The sequence below is a fragment of the Cricetulus griseus genome, chromosome 3, assembly GCF_003668045.3.
Source record: "Cricetulus griseus strain 17A/GY chromosome 3, alternate assembly CriGri-PICRH-1.0, whole genome shotgun sequence".
Taxonomy (NCBI): domain Eukaryota; kingdom Metazoa; phylum Chordata; class Mammalia; order Rodentia; family Cricetidae; genus Cricetulus; species Cricetulus griseus.
The window spans coordinates 10,836,707-10,858,873 of NC_048596.1; the positions used below are offsets into that span (position 1 = coordinate 10,836,707).

The following is a 22,167-nucleotide window of genomic DNA, read 5'->3' on the forward strand; positions in this document are numbered from 1 at the left end:
CAAATGATAACTCTGCCTTGCTCTAAATCCCTTTCTGAGGGGAGAAACAAGCCAATCAGGGCTTTGGCAGAGTGGACTGGAAGCCTGGGGAGAAGAGAGGATTCCTGCTCTAGTCTTTCCATGGAGGCTACAACCTGATGGAATGTGTTTTCCATTTGTATAACAATGGTGAGTTTCTAGGAACCTTTGTCTTTTAATAGCAAGAGGACAAGTTTAGGTGGTTTCTGATGTAAGCAGTCCCTGTGAACTTACTCCTTTGCTGTTTGGGTCTTAAAACAATTTAGAACTGTTAGTCTATTTGTTTTTTGACACAAGATCCCACACTGTAGCTATGTAGCTATGCTAGCCTTCACTCAGCGGAGCTCATTCTGGCTCAGTCTCACAGGATGGGATTACAGGCATGAGCTGTCAGAGCAATCATTATGTGACATCTCTCTGGAATGGATTTTTATCATAAAAGTTGTCCTCTGGAGCATCATTAGGAAGTTTTCATTAACTGAAGATTAATTATCACCGTGTATCACTTTCAAGTGGAGTTTTTTACAAACTTAGAATTCTATAGAGAAATATGGTGATTCTAAGGGTGAAACAACAAAAATGAAAACTGGAATTAGCAATATTTTATAACATCTTTTTATAATATTTATAATGCCATAACATTTTATTTCATGTATTAATCCATCCACATTCCTTCAATAATTTCATAGCTCTCGTGTGCTTAAGAGGATGTATTCTGGTACATGAAAATGGTAAAGAGATTCGAAGGCATTTCAAACCTTAGAAATAACTATCAATTTGAAAGGGCTTGGCTTTTGAGAAACCCTTTGTAATTTTCAAAGCCCTCTCACCTACTATAAATTCTTATCTGAGCTTCTGAACAGTATCAGGGGATTTGGGTAGGCTGATATTATAATCATAGAATTACAGAATTTTAGGCTCAGAAAGGATTTTAAAGGTCATCTAACGAACCACTTCATTTAACAGGTAGGAAGCTCATTTGCCTGAGGTCCCACAGCAAACACCATGAAGCACTGACTTGCTCAAGGGGATCCAAACACACGTGTTAGCAGCTCTGTGCTGGACATTGGCGACACGGGATGGATACAAACAAAGCCTTTCCTATATTTGTTGGATACACAGATCTATAACAAGCTCACAACTCACACTTAGTCAATCATCTCCAGTTCCTACCATTCACTGCACTGTTGCCAAGCACCAAGAATAAAACCCCAAACAGGTCACTTCTTTCAAGTTTAGTCTCCCTCTTCGAAAGTGATGTATATAGCTACAAAATACTTGGGAACCTTAACTTTAAAAGTGAGTTTTTAAGTGCAACTGTATCCAATGACCAGGAGTACTCCAGCAGGCCAGGAAAGGAGTGTAGGAGGAATCACAGAGGGGAAAAGAGAATCTTCCCAACTATATACATGTGCATGAACTGAGGAGGACACACACACACACACACACACACACACACACACACACACACACACACACACACACACACACACGTCGGTTAATTACATCGCTCAATGCTGCTTTCTGGGATCTTCTTGCAAGCCAGGACACACAAGCTCTGCTCAGAGTAAGGACTTAGATGCCAACTCATCCAGTTTCAAAAGGGGGAAAGAACAAGAGCCTACACAGCCTTATCTCCTAAACTGGAAAAGGAAAAGGAGAGAGAGGGAGAGAGACGGAGAGAGAGAGAGAAAGAGAGAGAGAGAGAGAGAGAGAGAGAGAGAGAGAGAGAGAGAGAGAGAGAGAGAGAGAGAGAGAGAGAGAGAGAGACAGGAATAGGAAACCCGTTAGTTATAGCGCCTGTTCCGGGAGCCTGGGGCTGGCCGCCCCCAGGGGACGGATGCACAGACTGCTTGCGGGGACTCCGCTAACCTAGGAGAGGGTCGTTGTCAGCAGAGCCGGTGCCCGCAGGCTAGTGCGCAGAGCAGCTCGGCAGCGGGACGCAGCGCCCAGAGCCCTGGCAGCGCCCGCCCCCCCTCCCTCCCGCGTCGCCAGCCAGCGCGAGGCGCCGGCTCCGCCTGTGACTTCAGTTCGGCTCCACCCCCGCGCGGCGGCGGCTCGCATCAGCTCCATCCCAGCCCGCGCGCTCGTTCCGCACAAGCCCAGCCTGGGCGAGCGGCAGCCACCTGCCCGGCGCCGCCTCAGCGCGCCCCGCCGCGGCCCAACTTGGATGGAGTTGGGGTTCTGAGCGCACATCCTGCCGCCGTCAGCCCGGAGCCCCGCGCCGCCGCCTGCCTTCGCTCCGGGACCCCCTCTCCGCTCCTCTCCGCTCCCGACATGGGAAAAGTTGGCGCCGGCGGCGGCTCCCCGGCCCGGCTGAGCGCGCTCCTGGCGGGCGCGGGGCTTTTGGTGCTCTTAGCCCCCGGCGTCTGCAGCAGCCGCTCCTGCTGCCCCTCGCAGCACCCCGGCTCGACCCCACGCTGGACCCGGACCCCAAGAGGGTTCCCTCACCCGGGACCGCTGGGTCGAGCCCCTGCCACGCCCCCGCCCCTCCTCTCGAGACCCCTGTTCGCAGTGTCCCCCGGGGACCGGGCGCTGTCTCTGGAGCGAGCTGGGGGCAGCGGGGTGTCAGTGGCGACCGCTTCACGCTCTGGACGAAAGAGACGGAGTGGAGCGGATGCTGAGAAGACTGAACCTGGAGAGGGTGCGAGTCGGAGCCGCCGGGGCATGCTAAGGGATGGAGGGCAGCAGGGGCCTGGGACTGGCGCGCGGGACCTGGACAAAGCCACCCGCTTCCGGATGGAGGAGCTGAGACTGACCAGCACGACATTTGCGCTGACTGGAGACTCGGCACACAACCAAGCCATGGTCCACTGGTCTGGCCACAACAGCAGCGTGAGTAGGATGGAACTGTGGGCAAAGGGGTGAGAGAAGGAAAGGGTTACATTCCACTGTGCCATCTGAAGGAGAATTTGGGGGAAAGAGGTTTCTGGACTTGGGAGATGCTGCACAGCTGGCTTCCCTCAGGAGTTAATGGTGCCTACTAGGGAGCCCTCCCACCCCCACCGTCAGAATCTTTTCCAAATCACAAGGTTGAAACTGGAACTGAACGGGCAGATCTTTTTTATTTCTTCAGTGGCACTGTTGGGTGGAACTGGAGACCAACAACGGGGTGCGGGGGTGTGTTAAAGTAGTTTTAATGCAGAGATGAAAGGGTTAAATATCCAAGCCCACTGAAATTCCCTCAGGGACTTTTCCTTACCTGGATAGACTTATGGAGCCCACAGAGAAGTCGCATGCGTGGGCTTTTCATTTAATTTTTATGCAGGACGCATGGCCCCTTATTCTGCCCCCAGAGAGACGAACTGCAGGGCGATATAAGGTGCCCTTTAGTATTATTATCTATTTGTGGACCAAATGGATGCAAGTTCCAGTGCAGAGCCTCCCCAGCATCTTCCGACAGCATTAGCAAGTGCGTTTTGAGAGCCAGGGCTTTTCTAGCCCATGAAAGGGCAGTTGTTTTCCAGCATGGTCAGCCTGGGGAAGATCAGATAGATAGACTCAGTGACAACAACTCCCTGTTTTCCCACCGACTGACCTCCTCTAGAGAGGAGCTCAAATAGAGATTTGAATGTCCCTTATGAAGACAGGGAAGGGATTTCAGGCCGTGGGAGATTTAGGGTGCAAGTCTCTGATTCTATTAGAAGCCTCAGATTTTCAGAAAAGCCTGGATGTTTGAAATCTGAGGAAGCTGTACCATTTTACCCAAACGTAGAAACTTTAATGCTCTGAAATAGTAAAGAAGCAGCTTTGATGGTAATAACTGAAGACGTTTTAAAAGTGTGTGAAGTTCTCGAGGCTGCTGTGGAAGCCGACAGGAAAAGTTAAAGGTTTTTTTTTTTTTTTGGGGGGGGGTCTCAGTTGCAGCTTCCATTGGGTGATGGGGACCGTGTCTACAATGAGCACAGTCGATGCAACCTGGTACCTTTGAAAATGTTTTCTGCTGTGCTGCGCATGCCGGGAACCTGGCCAACAAGTGCCACTTCACTGAGCTGTGTTCATCATTGGGTTTTAATGAGAGTTGAGAAGATTTTGAAATATATGGTGTCGTGCATTTGGTGATCTAGCCTATGCTCTACTGAGGACAGCCTGGGTTTCTTTCCAGTGGAGGCTTCATGACACAGTGACAGAGGCTACTGGTCCAGGTGGCTCTCAGGAATGGTTTTAATAAAAAATAAAAGCTAAAATTCTTTCTACTCAAGTTCTGGACACTCTTATCCTGGTACATTCCTTTAAATATCATGTCTTTTTGGGTCGTAACTACTAAATTTGACCCCTTCATTTTAACTAGAGGCTTTCTGTGCTGGCTGATTAACTCAGGCTCCCTTAACTGATTAACTCATAGCTCTGGTTTAGGAGGAGATTTTGAGTACAACAAATGTATGAGGTCTTGCTGTATTAAGAAGAAAAAAGAAAGATAAAACTTCGGACTCAAAATACTTCTAGCTTTTAATGCAATGCAAGTTGTAAAATATCACTTACCCACTAGACCTCTACTTTAGTTCATCTCTTAAAAGATCTTGGAAAGATCTTTGGCAAATTTTAACCTCCATTTAAGAAATGGCGCCAAGCACTGCCAGCTTTAATTTTTTTTTTTTTTAGATGTATATATGAGTCAAGTGGTGCTTACTAGGGTTAGGGCTCAGACCGGAAGACAAATGAAGGAAACTGTAGGAAACAATGAAGATGCTGAGTGTTAAAGGTTTGAACATTCAAATTATGTTAACCACCAAGTGAGATTCTGACACTCTGAAGCCTCATACTCCATTATCTTCACTCCGCTCCCAGCTCCTGCTCTGAATATCTCACATAAATACTTTTTCTGTCATATTATGTATTTGTGAAGATGTTAAAGAAAGAGAAACGGTGTTTATCCTGGTCCATTAAAGAAAGCCAGTCCTGCTTATCTGGACCAGACTCCTGAAAGATAGAAACATTAAAGTATTTTGTAAAGAGGAAAGATTGAGAAAGACACTTTTGGACACCATTGTGCAATGGAGTAGAGGGAGACCTGAATTACTGACCATCTCCCTGGTGTTTTTACCACAGGACATTGTTCATGCTGTGGGTGTGGGATCCATCCAAAGTGGGGGACATTTCTCGATTACTTTCCAAGAAATGTATGTCAAGTGACTGACTCATAAGTAGGTACTATGACTGAAATCTTTTGGATCCGTTCTCAATTTTATCGTATTTCTCCAGAGTGAGGAATCTACTTATTTAAACCTGAAGGCAATGTCAGGGAATACCCAGGAGGTTTTTCTATTTTGATATCCCCACTGTCCCGAGGGCCTGCTTTCCAGCTCACAGGTATACACGTAACACAACCTCTAAGCCTGTGTCACATTAGAAAAAGCATCCTGTGCTTAAAAAAAGAGCCATGAATTACAATAACACTCGAGTTTAAGAAGTAAATTCATAGTCATTCTAGGCTGCCCATCAAACTGGTGAGAGTCTCAGGACTGGCTTCTCTCTCATCTCCTTCCCTTCTTTTTCCTGCCCCATCAGCTGTGGGACTTGTACAGTTGTGTAGAGACATGACTGTTGTGCCTCCTTTGTGGGTGTGGTGTGCTTCCTTCACACTGCAGCCTTCTCCCTTGATGGAAACCGTTGTTAGAGTTGGTGGAACACCTGGGGAGATCTTCTGGCATGAAAGGTGCTGGGTATGAATCATTTGTCATAAGCTTGGTGTCATAAGCAAGAACATATTGTCCCTATCCTACTCATCCCAGGCATGCTGTGCCCTGATCTAAATTTGTATAGTAATCCTTAGAGTGTTACAAAATGTATTTGTCTATATATGTGTTCAGGGCGCTTTATGTGTTGATACATTCATCCCAAGGGATTTTAAAGTTCTATACTCACTAATCTATAAAATCCCTCGTAGGTGGTAAGGAGGTGACAAGTGTTAATATCTCCCTTTCATATTTTTATGCTGAAGTTAATTTGAATATCTCAATTCATCACCCAGGCTCTTTCTCACTGGCAATAGTGTTAAGTGATTTGTTAACAGAACTTTTGGCTTAGGTTTTCCACCATGAGGGTGTTGATGTTGTACTCATCGGAGAGTATGATGGCCTGGTCAATTTTCGTTTAATGGTTTCTAGAGTTGCTATTTCTACTTATCCTCACTGAGTAAACTGAGTTCCCTCTGGGGCATGGCAAGTATCTTTCATTCACCACCCCACCTAATCATCTTGAGTTGAAGTTCTTACATAGATGAGGAATCTTAGGCCCTGGAAGAGTAAAGGTAGCCAAGAGAAAATCATCCATGAATGCACAGAGCAGGATTGGAGCATCAGTAGTCACCTGCTCTGACACCCTGCCCCCTCCAACAAGCTTGCCTTAGGAGCTTTTAGGTAGACAGAACACTCAAGCCTCTGGGCTCTGTTTAATTCATAATCCCATTTTGAGTTGGTGTCTGGTGGTGATGGGAAGGCATGTCCTAGGCTGAAGGCTTCATCTCCTGGGGGAGAAGCAAGTGCTTTACTGTATGCCTATCATCACAGAAGTCACTGCAATTAGGGAGTTGGTTGTTCTCTCATCCACCCACCTCTTCATCTTTTGTGAGAGGTGGAATCTGCACCGGTGACTCAAGGTGGGGGGGAGAAACCTAAGAGCATTCAGTTCTGTGCTTATCTTTGGGAATAGATTCTTTCTTTTTTTTTCTTATTTAATGACATATCAGATCTTATAAAGAGGGAGGGTGTCAGTAATTTGGCAAAATGTTTTGATATGGGTCCTGCCCTCCTCCACTTGTGGCCTGACTCATTTTTATTTTTAAATCAGGTGAAATAAAGATTTTTAGCTTTCATTAGCAAGCTGACATTCTTACTTCTCAGGTGGGTCCTTTATGTTTTTAACAAATGCTGATGTGATGTGGTGCCGTGTGGTGCTGTGCCTTGTGGTTTGGGATTAGAAGCACATGGATCTGAGTTCCGACTTAACTCTCCAGATTCCCACCACATTGCCCTGAGAAGTCACTTGAGTTCTTTGAGTCTTAGGCTCCTCATCTGAGACACTAGAGTGCTATGGCTTCTATGGCTTTTATTTTTCCTTGAATATTTTATGTCAAGTGTATCAAGTACTTCGTGTTGGCAAGTACTCAACAAGCAATGCTTCTTTAGGTGAAAAGATGTTTTCTACTGGTAACTGAGAATGACAGATTAGAGAGCTGGTTACTTTAGTCATGCCATTCTGTAATTTTGTGTCCTCAAATTTATCCTCTGTGAGGATTTGAATAAATTAGAACATAGCCATGTTCCTTAAGGTTAACTCCAAGCTTCTTTCAACATTCAGACCTCCGAAAACCACTACATTTAACTAGAGTGTTAAAGTGTAGTTAGAGAGGCTGACACAACGACCTATATCTCTCATCAAGGAAACAAACAAAGCTCACCTTTCACATGGTTCTCTTTCCCCCAACACCCATGTGCAAATCTGTTTCTGAGGAATCACATACTTTTTGAGCTTTACAAACACATTTTAATCTGCACTTATAGATTTACAATAGCATATGGTTTACTGGATTTGTTTTAATCACATATTTGTGTTAATAATGGTATTTTGTATTGAAGTCCAGAATGGTAAAATTGGAAAGTAAAAACCTCTTAGATTTTCAATGGATATTTTCTAGAGTAAATTAGCTCTTGGAAGTCTATCCACATCATTTTAAAGCAGTTCATTAGACATCCATATGCTTGGTTGAAAAGGCAGGTGAAATGAATGGATTTACTAAGGAGAAGAAGAACTACTCACAAGCCAGGACTGATTGGCATGTATCAACATTGTGATGAGAGCCTTACACAAATTTTATTTACTTTTAATTTTACAAATACTGACTCCAAATACTCATTATTTGCTGGCATTGGCATGTCTGTGGAGTGGAACACACACATACATACACACACACACACACACACACACACACACACACACACAGAAAGAGAGAGAGAGAGAGAGAGAGAGAGAGAGAGAGAGAGAGAGAGAGAGAGAGATCCTTACCCTCAGAGAGCTTTCAGACTTGTACCCAATATCCGTACAAGACTCTGAAGACGACCCATGTCTCCTGGAGCAAAGCAGCACACAGTAGGATTTCAAAGGAGGCCTAATATCTCCTGGAGGGAAAGCCTTCAAGCTTTGCTGCAGCATGAGTGCTTCAATAGAACCTTCCCATACCTGGAAAGTTCAATTAATTAGAGAGTGTAAAAAAAGCATTTTGTTAACGGTTGAGAAGAGGCATGCACCTTACTACCCGTATCTAGGAAATATGCCTGTATTTATTAAAACCTGTGTTAGAATTTAAAACCTAACAAGAGATTTAAAAGTATAATGGAAGAAAAGAATATGTACATCAATCTTGCAGTGAGCTTGGGTATATTCTGTGGCTAGTCAGTAAACAGAAACTGCCATGGCTACTGAAAGCCATGACGTCCCTGAAGCCATGACATTAAATCTCAGCCCAAGTCATCATTCATTCACTTTTACTTTGACATATTTTTCTACATAAACCTCCCCCCCCACAAATGATTTGGCATTGTTTAGGTTTTTAGTCAAATACATCCTCAGCTATAGCACCCAGAGAATAAATTAATTTGTCCTTTCCCACCTGCCAGCTTATATGAGTCATTAAATGTATGGTAAAAGATTTGTGTTGTCTAAGTGTTTATCTCAGTGTATTCCCTGCAGTTCTGCATGGACAGTGTGGATACTGCATTTCCTAGTCCTGTTAGCGAAACTGACCAAGTCTTCTCTCTGCTGTGTCTGAAGTAGTGCCAGAGAAGAGATGTGATCAGGGTGAGGCGAGGCCAGTCCCATGGAAGCTGAAGGATTGTTCTTGGGGTGCTCAAACTCTGCTCAAATGGGATTTGAAGATGAAGTTTCTGTTCCACCTGGTCCCACAGCCTTTCAGTCACAAATAAATTCACAGAGGCTTATGTTAATTATAAACTCTTTGGCCGATGGCTTAGGCTTCTTACTAGCTAGCTCTCTCTCTTAATTATTAGCCCATAGCAATTAATCTGTTTTCCACATGGGCTTATTTTATGGGCGAATGCCCATGTATCCTACCTTCTCAGTAGCTACATGACATCTCCCTGGTGACTCTCAGTGTTCTCTTTCCCAACATTCCTAGTCAGTAGCCCTGCCTATACTTACTGCCTGGCTACTGGCCAATCAGAATTTATTCATCAACCAAGAAGAGAAACATATATTAATAGAATACAGAAGGACATTCCCCATCAGGGATTCTTGGACTAGTTCAATAACTGATGGCACAGGGATGGAATCTTATTGTACAACACTGATAATAGGAAAGCAGCCTGTTCTAAGATGTAGGAGAGGAACAAGGAAAGGACATGAATACTTGTATTTCTTCCTACAGTTCTACATTTAGAGATGATGTATCTGCTTCTATAGCACTCCTGAATGTTGCTTTCACCCTTTAGCTCAGTTACAGCCCATTTTTGTCTTTACAAATTGCTTCAGTTCTCAAAGACTGGTGCTTTCCTCCCGTTACCTGACTTTTATTCTCAGCAGACTACAATCCTGTGATGTGTGAAAGACTAATTCAATCTACATTTCTGAGAGCGGGAAACCATGGCCTTGCTATTAAACACATCATTTTGTGTACTAAGAAAGCCAGAAACATTTGGCTGCACTATGCAGCTGATGCTTGGTATAGCCCTGCACTGCCAGGAGCTTGCCAGACAGGTGTTAGAACACAGTTAACATGCTAGCCTCAGGGGTAGGTAAAGTCTGTGCACCTGTAGCCATTGTGTTGAGAAGTGTGCATGGTGACCCTGGGACTCCAAAATTCTGAGCTCTTCAACTTCAGCTGAGCTCAGCTGTTTAGCTTATTTACTTTTGGCTTCAGAGCAGGAGGCTTCATTGAAAGCCCTGCTCTTTGTAGGCCTTCAGCCTTGAAATAGTGATCTTAAAGAGAGGTGAAGGGACATTCTGGCAGTGAGCTTCCTGACAGTAAGTAACCTATGAGAAATCTACATTCCACTGCTAATGCTAACACACTGCAGAGAAGGCATTACATAGGACTGGGGTTCCTGTAGCTGGGGAGGGAGAGTGAGGAGTAGAATACTGCTACCTCTTTCTCCCTGACAGTTTTATATGAGTGGGTTCTAATTAAAAATATTAGTAAAGGTGGCCTCAGTTAAGGGGACCTAGAGTGTCAACATGAAGGAATGAGGATTGATGCTAGTGGATCTTACTTGCTCAGGAATTAAACTGAGTCACCAGTTATCACTTTCTTTTTATCTACATAGAACTTCTAGGATAGAAGAAGTTAGGTGGGTTTGCTGCCTATTAGAGACAGTGTTCAATATCCAGTGAAGACAAATTAATGGACAGCCCAGAGACCTCTCTTCATAATGTAAATAGCCACCAAGTTAATGGGCAGCTGCTCACTGAGAGCATGTTACGGGCCATCACTTTATGTCATGCAGTCCTCATGGTGCCCTTCAAAAACTAGTTGCCACTGTTTCCACTCTAAATCTGTGACTATCCCAGACTAAAAAACTCTTCCAAGATTGCCCATCTGAGAAATATCCAAGAGGAGCTTTACCTTTTGCCATCTTTGAATTCAAAGCTTTAATTGCTAGATCATGCTGCCCGTTGTAGGCGTTTATTTTTGATATTTTTGAACTCCAGAAGTCAAGGAAGAGGACTTATAAGGAAAGTCTTAGTACAAATGACACATTTGGGGCACCCTCTTTGGCCTTACTCCATTCTCAGGTCACTGACAGATGATGCTTTGCTGAGAAGTCAATCGCTTCAGGATACAGCATGATCAAATCCCTAACCTCTGAAAAAACCCACGCTAGCCTGCTGCACTCAGCCACGCCTCCAGGTGTTTTGAGAGAAGAGGTGTAGGATGTGTTCTTTGCTTACTCCCTACTGGCTAATGACCTTCCAGTGACAGTGTGGACAACTGTATCTTTTGTTTTAAAGAAATGCTAATATGAATCATGTTATCAGACAACCAGCTAATCATGTTATGCCTGGAGCAAATGGATTGATGCCAGTAGGCATCAGTCCCTGACCGAGGAACCTGGGCTATCGAGGCACCAAATTTGGTTCCATCAGTACTGCTCCAGGGCCTGCATGTTTGTGTGTGGGTGGAGTGGGGGGGGGTTGAAGGGAGAGTGTTGTTGCCTATGAAAAGCCTGCTTTCTCTCAGTAATTCCATCACAGACTTTTGATTAGCATCTTTAAAGGACTTTAAAAGGCTATTTTAGACATGCCCAGCACCCTGGTTTAGAAACATCTCTGTAGCCTGCTTGTTTTAATGTGCATTTTGCTGAAATGATGGAGAGATTCTAACTGGGTGAGCACACACGTTACAGGTGCCTCCATCAGCATTTCCCAAAGGACTGTCCCAAGGGATGCACTCTTGAATTCCCAGGTAAGAAGTAGATGCTAGAATCTTTGAATTTTGAAAAATCCCTTGGAAATTGCTGGGATCATTGAGTTTGAACATTGTTCAATAGACACACAGGACTGAGCTTCAGGGTCCATGAAGCTCCTCCCTCTTTGCATGATTGTGATTTTTGTTAACATGCTATGTCTTCCCATGAAGAGCTGAGGCACATAGATCTTGCTAGCTTCTTAATGGAAACTTCCAGTGCTTAACTATGGTAGAACGTCTTGTTGGTCACATGGGACAGCATAGTCTCCTCAAGTCGTGTTTCTGTCATCCAGTATATACTAGCAAATTGTTTTCCCTTCTGGTCATAACCTGGGCAGAAATGTATTGTAACTGGCAAAAGCATGTGTAACTTAAAATGTAGTAATGACAGTTAGAGATTGCTTTAGTTTCTTGCTTTGTTATCTGGTAAATATGTAAATTTGGCTAACTGCCATTCGATGCCTCAATTTCCCTTTTAAAATGTGGATGATAATGAAACATTTGTTACATATTTTAATAATTGTTTTTTTGAGATTGATATAATTGCATTACTTCTTCCTTTATGGGTAGGTGATGATTGACAGTGATGCTAAATATTAAAATGTCTAAATCAGCCCCTAGTATACATTATGCAACCAATAGGGGTTACTATTTCTGCTATCATTATCATCGTTGTTTTGTTAATATTATTTCTAATTTCAATAGTACATAAGTATAGTCTAGATGTTTATAATATATAACGATATAACGTTGCCTGTCTTTCTGCATTAATCATTTAATTACATTGGAGTGTGTATGAACACACCTCTAAGTATGTGTAGGTCAGATGACAACTTAAAAGACTCAGTTTTCTCTTTCTACCATTGAACTCAGGAATTGATTTGGGTCATCAGGTGTGACAGTGGGCACCTTCACCAGCTGAGATATCTTGCCAGCCCCATGTTTTACAACTGTAGTTCTGTCACTCTATAGTGAAGTCTGAGACCATGACATCTCAGGCACTGACATTTGTTTTGGGGGATTGATTGGGAGGCATCCTTTTCAACTTCTCTACCTCTTCCCATTTGGCATTTGCTTCTTAAATAGTTCCTGTTTTATTTGCTATTACTTACAAAAACAAACAAACAAACAAACAAACAAACAAAACCTAGCTTTCTGTGTAGACTATTAGAGCTGTGAAAAGACTGGTTTCATAGGCACATATTTTGAATTGTGAAACCTCATAGAACACAAGAAAGAGAGAAACAGATTATAAAAAAAACTACCATGTAAGGCCCAGGAATTCAAGGGCATTTTGGGTTTTGTTGTTCCCACACATATACCAAGTTCTGTAAATGTATTTAGATGTACTAAGGGTTTGAAATCCTTTCAATTACTATATACACAGCATAACTATGTTTTTATTTTTTTTTAAAATCTACATATGACTCAAAATGTTTGCTGTGGTTATGATGAACATTGCAATTTATATGTGATTTTTTGGGGGTCTGCTTTTTTGCTGTTTCTCAACAAACAGGATTTGCTTGAGTTCTTCTTAAAAGTTACTTTAAAAAGCAAAATAAAACAAAAAGGGCAAACAGTCTTGTGAACTTGGCCTCATTAGAACTGACTTCAGGCACTGAGCTGGACAAAGCACTCACATCATGTTGCCCGTTTGTGTTCTAATCACTGTTGTCAGGAGACAGTTCAGTGCCCAGGGTTTTTTTTTTTTTTTTTTTTTTTTTTTTTTTTTTTTTTTTTTTTTTTTTTTTTTTTCAACAAGAGCACTCCTTGTCTTTTTCCTGACAATACAGTAGCTGGTATTACCAGGCCCCTTTTCTGCCATACCCATTATGATTCAAAGGAAAAAGAATCCTGAGGTTGTTAGTCATCTGACAACACTTCCCTGAAATTTCATTTTAGTTGATATATCACTGTCTAATCTGGGTCTTGGTTTCTAACTTACAAAATAAATAGGTACATAAGTACATTCATGATCATTGTGTACAACTGTGTCTCTCTGTATGCATGTATACCTGCTCAGGATGTATACCTGTGTGCATGTATAAGTGTGTGTGTTCAAGATTCACAGCAACATGCATATAACTTGGTGGTATTGATGTCTCTGTTCTTAAAAGTGAGATGGGTAGACTTGTATGTCAGTGGAATAGATTTTTAGTGACTGTTGGCCAGAACTCAGTATGGTGGTCTCTATAAAAAGGAAAAGGAAAGAAACAGAAAGAAAGAGAAAGGGTAATGAAGACAGAAATATGGATTAACAAAGTACACACGACATAGAGACAGACAGAGATAGCACCAACCTACTTGCTCTTCTGTTTTATTTTTATTTTGAAGTAACTTAAAAATAATTCAAACAATGTGAGTTTATTAAGAAGCAGACAAAAATCACATGTAACCCTGATATTCATCACAGCCACAGGCCAGCATTTTTAGTTGTAAATACTCTTTGTACAGAAGCATAATGATTTTGCAGTATATAATAGGTGAAAATGTTTTAAGCAAGATAGAGAAAAGAAGGCAAGAAGAACCAGTAAAGTGGAGACAGAATTATAGAGTGACAAAGGAGGGAGACTGGAAAAGAGAAGAAAAAGAATTGAGAAATAGAGGCAGAAAGGTCATAGATTAGGAAAGGCATTTTGAGAGATGGAGTTGTGGCAGGGTCGTGTAAGCCCATGGAGAGTAGAAGATGAAAATAAGGACAGAGAAGGGCTACTGGATGGTAAAGTCTTGTAATACAGTCAAACCATCAGAAGGGCACAGCATTCCTGGTTCCCAGGAAGACTGCACTCCTCAGAGCTCCTCTGGCCTGTTGTTTGACAGGATTTAGCACTCAGCCAGGCAAAGGAGCAAATTTAGGTCTGGTAGCCCTGCATGTGTTGTGACTTTGAGAGTTACCTGTGTGCTATGTGATGGAAGGGGTATTTGTAACATTTCTGCACAGCTAAGACTCTCAAGAATGTTTGTTTGGAGAAGTGGGCCTGATTGGTTGGTGTAGAGGCAGCATTTTAACCTTTTCTGTTGTAACCAGTCTATGTTACTTTGGGTACTTAACATGGATATGCATTTTATAATACTGAAAACAGCAGAGCAATTTTTAAGTGGCTGTTATGTCAGTGCTGAGTGCTACAAATACAAATACCTGATCTTTGGCCCGGAGGGTGCACATACTCGTAGAAACAGACAGACATGTAACAGGATGAAATACAATTTAGTGTGGTAAGTGCATAATGGCTTAATAGAGTTTTATGCAAAGTGCTCTTAGAGCAAAGAGGGCTGGGGGGTGTGATTTTGCCTGAGAGTGGGAGGCTGTGTTTTAAAGGGAAATGACATTTATCAGGGACTTTATTCAAAGTTGGGAAAACTGTAGACAGAATATATTGCTGTGGGAGAAAAGGCTGTTGTAGCCCACTCTGAACCCTCTGTGTCTTGGGTCTTGGGTTCACCATAGGTTCTTAGCAGTCACCAAGCTGTTATTGGTTTGACACCTCATTCTTTATTATTCGTTATTTTAATCTCTGAAATACTTGGGACAAAGGTTAATAGGGCTTTAAATTAACAAATTAGATTCCCTGCTTTATAGTTTTCCATTAGATTATTGACCACAAACCAGATAAAAAGAATTTGATTTTCCAAAAGAAGCAAAGTCATAAAATTTGCCCTGACCTTTTTAATACACACATACATGTTCTCATCACCACCCCTGCTGACACAAAAGTCTTCAGAAAATAATTTGATTAGCTGAGCAGTGATGTTAATTCTTACTGGTTATTCTGAGTTTAAGGTGAGGGTTTGTGTCATCTTAATGCCTCCCCTAGCAATGTGGGGGGTGAGATGCGTCGGGACTAGTGGGTGCATGCTCTCTTATCATCAACACATATCTCCAGTGTGATTTTAAAGCTAGTGAGAGTACACTAGAGAGTTATGCACCACTGTTACCCATTCTTAATTGGTTATTCCTTGCAAATAGGAGGCAACCTATATAAATTAAATTCATAGAAAGGTCCCAGAAAGCAAACATTTTTTCTTCTTTACTTTTCTTTTTTATTTATTTTATTTTATTTTGTAATTTTCCATATAAATCCAAGTTTACCCTACCTCCACTCATCCTGCTCCCCACAACTTTGCCTTACCGCCCCTGCCATCCTCTTCTCAGAGACGGTAAGGCTGTCTGTCCCTTGCCACTGAGGCCTGACCAAGCCCGCCCCCCATCTAGGCTGAATAAGGTATCTCTCCATAGGAAATGGGATCCAAAATGTCAGTTCATATACTAGGGTTAGATCCCGTACCCACTTCCAGTGGCCTCATAAACTGCCCAATCCACCTCCTGTCACCTGCATACAAGAGGTCTAGTTCAGTTCTATGTAGGTTCCACAGCTGACAGTCTGGAGTCAGTGAACTTTGATTAGCTCTGGTCAGTTGTTTTGGTGGGTTTCCTTGTTTCATTTCTAGATAATGGAAAAATATAAACTAGCAGGAGGGAAATGGTGAGTAAATACAGCTGCTGGGGATGGGGGTGGGAGGTCCCTCTTGGGTGAGAGTGGGCTCACAGCCTGTGAGAAGTTGATGCCCAAGTTGATTTGCATGTAATTCTTAGACTAGGTGCTGCTTGACAGGATATTGTGAAGCCCAGATCTGTATCTGTGGTGACTTGGGGAATTTTGCCTGACAATTTGTGCTTCTTTATTAAAAGATTGCATGCTTGGTTTGCATCATTCTCAAACAAAAGTGTGTCCAATATGCCCTAAATTAGAAGTGAATTCCCTTTCTTCTACTTAAATTTGACTGCATTTCATATAGGATTCTTTTTAAAAAATATGCATTTAAGTTATATTAAAAATCTTAGAGTAAGAAAGAGAAAATTATATTTGACTTTAAAACTCACTAGGTTTACAAGCACCCTAGTATCTCTTCTTCAACCTACATTTCATCTGTAAAGAATATGCAGGTAGCCTGATGTGATGGCCCAGTGGGTAAAGAGTCTTGTTGCCAAGCCCGATAGCCTGAGTTCAATTCTCAGGACTACATGCTGGGAGGAGAGATCCAACTCTCCCAAGTTGTTCTCTGGCATACACATGCACAAGTACACAGGTATGCATACACATGCACAAGCACACACATATACACAAGACACACACTTGCATGCCAAACAATGCTTTAGAGAATATGTAGGAAATGATATTTGTCTGTTGCTGAAGGAATTTTAGGAATAGTAGGACAAACTTGCCATCTCATCATCTCTATTTATGTAACTTACAAGTTACTAATGGCTTCTATATTTTAAAGTGACTGGACAAGTCAAAAGAAGAAGACTTTGTGGCATGTGACTGCTTCTTGATACAGCTGGAAGGTGGACAGTTTAGTCACCTGATATCTGTGCATCGCTCAGTGACAACCACAAAGCTCAGTAGTTGTGACAGTGACTGTAAGTCCATCAATCCCAATATTTATGTTCTGACCCTCTACAGAGGAAAGTTTGCCAACTACATGTTTGAGGGCTTGGGAGAACATCATGGTCAAGCACAATTGAGAGCCGGTGGTCAGCTCTGTGCCACATTTGCAGAGTGGTCCTTTGGTCTTTCCTAAAAGGCCCATGTGCTCCCATCCATTGCAAATTCTTATTCAGAAGTGTTCCGCCCGTTCTCTGTCCACTCTGTCTGCTCAGCTCCCTCCTATTTCTGGAAACTGTCTGCATGTTAAATCTTCTGTAGTTGGAAATAATCTCCTTGCTGGCAATTTCTCCAGTTCTCAAGGAAGAAGGAATGCATGACTGTTATGAACAAAAGGTCTGATACTATGTGCTGGGTCAGTCTGCCTCCATCCAAACAAATACATCTCTGTTCTGTGAGGGCTCCTGGAGGGAAAGACTCCATTTCCTTCATTTTTATATACTTCTATGTGGCACATAGGAGATTCCTAATGAGCAAATATTTTTTTTGTGGCACAGGATTGATTCATTTACCTTTTATTGTATAGAATGCAAATCATCATCGACATTTATATGCCATAAACATAGACCACTTGGATATTCACATTGTCTTGATTCAAGAAGTGTAGGAAACCTGGTGTGTCTCACTGAAATTGGGGAAAAGTGTCCCAAGATGAAATAAACAGGACTAGGGTAAAGAAAAAGAAAGGGAGGGAGAGAAGCCTAGATTTGAACCAAATCAAATTGCACCGGAGGCTACAGCTTTCCTGTAGCAGAAAAGGGGTAGGCTGCATCCCAGCCACTGGGACATGTGGGTAGGTAGGGGCTAGCATTGCATCTGGCCCAAGATAGAAAATAACAGCATGTTCCTCACCAATGCCACAAAGTCTCAGCCAGGCCACAATAGTTGAGAAATGATGAGACATGCTGCCTTATGTGTATGAGAGAATTATATTTGTGATAATGAAGTGACAAGGAGGGAAAAAAAAACTGTGAGTTAAACCTGCATTTTCTTCCTGGCAAGTGTACTTGAAGGGATAAATTGAGAGTTTTTGTGAGTTTCTTAAGTGATTAGGCATGGTAGAATTCCAAGTAAAGGTGGGGAAAGGCTATTTTTTTAGAACTCAGCAATAATGTATAACAACAAATATTTACTGACTGCTTAGTATCGGCTAGACGTTATTAAAATTGTTTTACATATTGTCATCAATAGGAAATAGGCAATACCATTGTCTATAAATTATTACTATGAATTGTACTTTTGTCAGTACAACAGAAAGTTGTAGGCATGGTCATTATTGTTTTATCAAAACCTATATGTAGTTGACCTACAATGAGAAATTAAGCAGCTCACACACAGGGTCACACAGATAGCAGGTGTTAGAATTTAGAGATAGGAAGCTGGGTAGCTTGGTTTGTTTGTAAGGCAACTAGCAGTGAGATCAGGACCTGTCCCTGCACTTGATTGTGTTTGAGGAAACTGTTCCCTATGCTGGATCTTGGTGCAAAGCCTTTATGCAGAGGGAGGAGCTCAGTTGCACCTCAACTTGATGTGCCATGCTTCGTTCAAGCCCATAGGAGACCTGCCCCTGTATGAATGGAGACAGAGGAGTAGCGGATGGATGGGGAGGGGGCAGATGGGAGGGAGAAAGAGAGAGGAGAGGAGGGAAGAGAAACTGTGGTCACTATATAAAAGAAATGGAAGAAATGTTAATTAAACAAAAATCATAAAAACAGCCGGGCGTTGGTGGTGCACGCCTTTAATCCCAGCACTCGGGAGGCAGAGGCAGGTGGATATCTGTGAGTTCGATGCCAGCCTGGTCTCCAGAGCGAGTGCCAGGATAGGCTCCCAAGCTACACAGAGAAACCCTGTCTCAAAAAAACCAAAAAAAAAAAATCATAAAAACAACAAAAATCATTTATATTAACACAAAGGCAATCAGAGGTCTATAGCTTATTTTAAATCACTATGCTATGTTTCAAAATTATGTCATTATCTTTAAATGAACACAAGGTTTTCCTGCATTTAACAATTACTAATTGACGGCTTAACATATAGGAGACATAGGCAGGAACTACGAATGCATTAGGGATCAAAGCCAATAGTCATCCATAGCCCTGACTCTCTCTGACTGTGTCCCTTCCATAGACTGTCTATAGGATTTGGGAGGTTGTGATGTACATCTCCTGTCATGATGTAAGACCATTCACAACCCAAGAGATTTGTTCTTTAGAAGAAAATTGAAAAATTTTGAGGAAACATTTTTGTTTTGTTTTGTTTATAGTATTTAGACAACAGGTAGAGTGTCAGGTGTCATGATTATAATAGTATAAAATGTATTCATAGAGGGCCTGGAGTGATGGCTTGGTGGTTAAGAGCACCAGCTGCTCTTCTAAAGAACCCAGGTTCAATTCCCAGCACCCACATGGCAGCTCACAACTGTCTGTAACTCTTGTCCCAGGGTCTCTGATACCCTCACACAGACAGACTCGCAGGCAAAACACCAATGTGCTTAAAATACAAATAAATTATTTTTATAAATGCATTCATAGAGACCTACATTTGAAGAAACAAGTGCTTTGGTTTCTGTTTATAATGGAGATTAGTGAATGAGTGTTTGCCGGTGTGGAGATGTATGAAGAATAATAGCTATATGAATGCCTGTAATTGAAAAGTTGCATTTGGTGTTTCTATTTTGTGTTTAAATCTGAGGGAATTTCTAATTACATGTGAAAATGAGCATGCCCACTGAATGACTAAGGAAACACTTGATATATACATAAAACATTATAAAATTATTTAAGATTCAGCAGCAGTTTATACTCAAAATTAGGCATAGAAACTATTTTTTTCTAGGTATCGAAAAAAAGGCAGCATCTTGACTTCTTAAAGCACCTTTACCTTGCCCTTGGAATTTTCCCCTTCTAAGGAGAGTTTGCTTTGTGTTTTTTAAACTAGAGACTATTTAGTTTAGACTGCAAGTGTGTAATCTGTTATAATTCACCCTGAGAGTTGAGAAGCCTTAATTTAATCAGAATGAACTTGAAAAGCTTGACCTTGATTTATTATTTAAACTGCCCTGTAGCCAATTTGTTTGTATTTTTAATGACCATTTTCTTATTTTGAGGCCTCCTTAAAATGTATTTATGGTGGATAATTTGAAAAATCTTGGGTATACAATTAAGATCTTTCCTTTTTCTTCATTTAAAGACTTCATGCCTGCAGGTAAATTTTCCTGCATAGTGATTTAGTGTAAGATGCAGTTTCTTGAAATGCAATAGTTGACCCAATATCAAGACATAAAAGATTGTTTTAAAAATGGCTTTTGAATTCTTTAGACAAGACTATTTCTGTGATCTGCCATTTTGCGAAGACATGAAATACTTCTTTCCCAGAGGTTTCTGGACTCTAACTCTTCTCCACATGCCGCATTTTCTTTTTTCTATGATCCAATCAGGAGCAGTTACTCTTTCCCATATAGTTTACCTAACTGGTGCTCTTAAGAAATGCCTGATGTGTCTGCTGAGACTTGTTCTACTACTGTGGTGTCATCAGATGCCATTTCATTGTTGTTTATCGAACTAGTAGATATATGGAGAAATCTGAGTCCTTCCACACCCCTTCTTGCACGGGGAATATGGAAACTTTACCAAAGATGGAGACAGATTAAGCAGCACCCCACATACTGATGACTTAATTTTTCAGAGGAGGCACTGCAGAAATCCCTGGCATATTGACATTGCCATTCTTTTCTCTTTCTTTTTGAAAAGATGGTGTAGAATTTGTCCCTCACACATCCTCACAGCCCTGCATGAAGAGCAGGCAACTGAATGAGAAATGCTTCCCTGTCCCTTGGCTATCCTGCTTTTGCTAAGTAATTGTAACTGCTCCAGTGCAAGGTGGTAGAAAAGTCACAACGGAATGTCAAGAAAGTCACCAGGTGGAGCTGTTTCCTGTGTGACAGTGCTGATCCAGGCTCTCCAACTGGGGTTCAGCTGCTCACTGTAGATTACAAAGACAATGCTAAGGACTCTTGCTTTTTGGTGGGGCTTTTAATCGCAAGATCATTCTTTGGCTGGAAAGCCACGTGATTTTTTCCATGAACATGCCTGAGATTGATTGACAGTGTGCCTACCTCAGTGGGAGCATCAACTCCCATGGGCAGCAAACCCCTAATGGTGTTTTAAGTGCTATTTGCTAAATCTGCACTTTTTGCTAGTAATAGTGCTGCCATCATGCTCTTAACTTTTGTTAGGACCAGGAACAAGGAAATTCTTCTCTTAACTGACTCACATATTGAAGGGGGAGGGGCAAATAGAGGAATTACAACTAGGTAAGAGCCGTACATAATCTTCATACAGAGGAGGAATTTCTAGCCAGAAGGGTGAGGTAAAGTATTGAAAAGATTTGCAAGAAGTGGTGCATGAAGTTGCTGACAAATCAATGCTAGCGAGAATTTTTCACAGGAAGAGTTGAATTGGAAAGACTGTCATGTGTAAAAGACTGGGGCGTAGCAGGTATGACAGCTCATGAAAGGAAAGATGTAATAGGGTGGACACAAGGAGGGAGAACAGGCTTACGAGAGAGATGGGCTTCTAGCATAGAGGGCCTTGCAGTTCAGACTGAAGAGTTTGAACTTCGGAAGTTGTGGAGACAGACATGATCAGATTTAGATGGGAAGGGAATGAGTTATGAAAGAGACAAGTTAGGGAGCTGGTTATAAAGTCCATTCATATATTGACCCATTTGCAATGTCTGTTTGAGCAGCTGAAAGACAGAGCATGGATGCTGACACTGCCTTTTGATTCTCACACATGTTCTTTCAAGGAAACCCCAGAGAGGGCTAGACCAAGGTAGCTTGACACAAAATGTGGACATTCAGTTCTGATAGTCTTGACGTCCTAAATATATCATCCTTTCCTTTTATAAATTTGTCAGTACCTCAGTGTAACCTGATGCTTGAGAGGAGGCATGGCCAGAGGTTAGAGACTTGGGGTGACTCTTTAGTAGTGATTTCAGTTTTCTTCATTTCACACTAAAACTTGTTATAGTTGACTAAAGTCAAGGCCTTGACCATTCTAAAATCCTTGAATGGCGATCCTGTTTATCATCTGATGATGAGTGGGATATGAAATGGCATTTAATAGGAACTCGGAGAAGAATCTCAGAAGAAATTGATATTAGACTGAACTGCTACCAACTGAGAATCATTTATAAGGCTAGATAGTACAGATCATCCTGAAATTTTAATATAGACCAGTGCACAAATAAGTTATATAAATAGGGGATGTGAGAAATCTCCTG

General features: G+C 41.9%; 1 protein-coding gene across 4 annotated transcripts in view; it reads left to right on the forward strand.

Annotated features, from left to right (window-relative positions):
- The first annotated feature begins 2,277 nt into the window (after positions 1-2,277).
- Sorcs1 (sortilin related VPS10 domain containing receptor 1) overlaps positions 2,278-22,167 on the forward strand; it is a 513,824-nt gene continuing 493,934 nt past the window's right edge. For 3 of the 4 annotated variants that reach the window (XM_035441778.1, XM_027407045.2, XM_035441779.1), the window contains exon 1: positions 2,296-2,853. In XM_035441778.1, coding sequence (XP_035297669.1) covers positions 2,296-2,853 — 558 coding nt within the window. Of the gene's footprint in view, positions 2,854-22,167 lie in introns of all 4 variants that reach the window. The other variant, XM_027407047.2, reaches the window with a different exon arrangement.